The sequence below is a fragment of the Alosa alosa genome, chromosome 5 (assembly GCF_017589495.1).
Source record: "Alosa alosa isolate M-15738 ecotype Scorff River chromosome 5, AALO_Geno_1.1, whole genome shotgun sequence".
Lineage (NCBI taxonomy): Eukaryota > Metazoa > Chordata > Actinopteri > Clupeiformes > Clupeidae > Alosa > Alosa alosa.
The window spans coordinates 14,149,134-14,152,086 of NC_063193.1; the positions used below are offsets into that span (position 1 = coordinate 14,149,134).

Consider the following 2,953-nt stretch of genomic DNA (forward strand, 5'->3'; position numbering starts at 1 on the left):
TAGAGTCCATCAACTGTGATGCAGCTTCACACTCTTGTTTTGAATCTTCACAGACCTCTGAAAAGCACTCATCAGGTCTGTGTTTGTGTGTTAATATGTTGTGTGTAGGTGTATCTGTGTGTAAACATGTATGTGTACTCGGGAGAATGTGGCGCCTGCTGGATGACTTTCCCCAGACTCAGGTGAACCTTTACCTGAGCAAAACCCCCGCCCACGGGCTATGGGGCAGGTCCCTCTGGTGATTGTGCTGCTGTCTCACATGCACAATACAGGTAGTCAGATGTCGGATGACGCATCAGCGGGCTTCTGCAACCGGTTCCAGCCGGCACAGCTACTATCAAAGTGAATGAGATTAACTGACATCCACTGATCTTAGCCTTGCCAGTTAATCCCGCCCATGTGGAGGGAAAAAAAACACATACCAAATATGAACTGCATGATGAAACACCTTAACTCACGGTTGTAATGCAGCCTATCATCAACACCCTGGTCATATTGACATTTTATTGTGCTCGAGTGATTGCTGTCATAGAGCAAATGCAAATCACCCTCCCCAACAGGATGACAAGCTGGGAGAGCCCTGGTAATACCACTTAAACCAGTTCTTATCTGTGTGGCCATTTGTGTGGTGCACCTTACACAAACACACTGGGGCCCGGCTGCTAGCTAGCTTCCTCCACCAAACTGGTTTACGCCGGTCTCGTAAGCCGTGCCAGCAGGGGGAAACTCAGCGAAGGCTAACCACATCAAGTGGCGGGTAACATAATATCCCCCTTGAAATGCCCTTATTTCAGCAACGGACGGGGATGAAAACAAAGCCAGCACATTAGTCTTATCCAGGAGCTCTTTAGAGAAATAGTACTAGATTACATGTCCCCAAGTATTTCCATTTCTTATTAATTATTAATCTGTGCTTTGTTATTGTATTAATCTTGATTAAATGGTCAAAGATTATCAGTCATCTACAGGGCTCTGTGGGGTATCAGATGAAAGTGAATATCTTGTTTTGCACTGAGTTACAATAATCCTCTTTCAGCAAACTGTATTCTTTTGATTATGCCCCTATCAGTAGGTCAACTGCTGTGTTTAACAATATAGTACACCCAGTCTCTCAGGTTAGAGGTCGGAATTTCAATATTCTATTCTGTTTACATAATAACGAAATAATTTACGAAATAAAGCTGACTCATGGATTTGAGATTTAGATGCCTATCACTTTCGATGGAATGTAAACATTGAGCTGTGCTATAATACCAGAGACTGATGATGAACCCTTTTGTAAAATGGCAGATGGTCTACATAATTATTGACCTGTAATTAATGTTTTTTGTTATTGTTGTTTAAAATATAAATATATTTTTCATAAACTTTGGTAATCTTAATCCTGTCACAAATTATCCAGGTATATATTTCAAGTTAACTTAATATAGGCCTGAATAATCATATTATGCAGTGTCTTATGTGGTGTTAAAGGTGTGAAATAACAGAGTGAAGAAATATATTTCTTGAGTTCATAATTTATTATAGAAATTGAAAAATAACTTTTAGAAAAGTCATGAGCTGGTGTTTTCATAACATTTTGACAAATAAATTAGTGGCCACTAATAAAGAGATAACAGGTATCACAAAGTAAAACTGGTACAGAGACAAGGCATTTGTTTGCAAACAATACAGGCAACATTTTCAGGCAATACTTCGGCACCAGTGTCTCATCACACAGTCACTACTTTCATGAACCATTAAGAACACCTTCAAGGTGCAGATAAAAAGCGCATTTTTAAAATGCAGTTCATCACTGAGACGCCGTTGCAAGAGTCTCTTTGACTTGTGCTTGGGAAAAGGCCCCAAGAATTTTCTAGTGCGCAGCTCCATCACTGTGCTGCATCCCTCCGTGCATCATGTAGCAGGTCACTGCGCATCCCTCAGGGCGAGCTGCATCAGTGGATGACATCTCCGTAGTCCAGGCACGTTTCTTTGAGCATTTTAGCCAGGAGCCCTTAGCTCATCCCCGTGTCGTTTGCCATCTGCTCTTGAACATCCTGCTAGGTGTCAGTGTGCTGACAGACTTATATGCTGGGTCAAAACAACTCGTCACGAGTCGATATAGAACAGTCAACGGAGTTTCAGCAGGTTCCTAACCATCCCTGCGATCCGCAGAAACTTGTCCTTCTTGCGCTGTTTCAGGGCCATTAAGGCTTTAGCCGTCTCCTCGGGGTCCTGTGCGTAGGAGAAGATACTCCTCACCCGCTCCTCCGCCTTCATGTCTCCCGTTTTCTGGAACAGCCTCATCAGAGCGTCCTGGTTGACGTTCTCGAAGATGTTACCCACGGCCTTTTTGCGGTGCGCTGTGTCAAACCGGTTCCCGTGAGAGGACGGGCAGACGCGGTGACAGTCCGAAGTTACGTAAGAAGACATCCTTGCGTTTAGTTGTTTTCGCGTTTCTTGTCTGTTCGCGGCAGAGGCTTGGTCGCCAACTCTCTCAGCTGAGTTGGTTTGCCGGCTGCTTGTGTGCTCTCTATGTGTGAGTGGAGAGCCTAGTCCCTGCTGGAGCTATTTATACAGTTGCTGTAGGCTTCCCGGCTGTCAAGCCCCACTTGCACGGCTGACGTCACAAGTCCTACTACACGCCCACAGAGAACCAGCGAAGCCAACGTGCAATATCCTACTCCAGCACAGCTGTAAGCTGCAAGCAAGAGACCCGCCTCGTGCTTGCCAATAGCCTACAGAAAAACATGGAACAGGCAGGCTGAGAATCTGAAATGGTTCAAATGAAGGTTTACCCTGGAAATAGCACTTTAGGCATGGGCTAAAATGTTGTATGATGCACTCAGAAACATAACTTGGCTCAACTAAAAAATATTCCCTATTTTGAGATGCCAGTAGGCCTAGGCCTGCCTTCTAATCTACTAAAATAGGCAATTTAATCCACAGCGTTTCAAAATACACATGCAAT

General features: G+C 44.1%; 1 protein-coding gene across 1 annotated transcript; it reads right to left on the bottom strand.

Annotated features, from left to right (window-relative positions):
* Positions 1-1,501: 1,501 nt before the first annotated feature.
* tcima (transcriptional and immune response regulator a) lies at positions 1,502-2,712 on the bottom strand. The gene has a single exon (XM_048243054.1). It carries the CDS (start codon positions 2,413-2,415, stop codon positions 2,113-2,115), a length of 303 nt encoding a protein of 100 aa, XP_048099011.1. The 5' UTR covers positions 2,416-2,712; the 3' UTR covers positions 1,502-2,112.
* Positions 2,713-2,953: the final 241 nt, after the last annotated feature.

What these genes read in the sequence shown, in the direction of transcription:
- tcima (XM_048243054.1), bottom strand. Translation starts at nt 2,415, where the DNA reads ATGTCTTCTTACGTAACTTCGGACTGTCACCGCGTCTGCCCGTCCTCT.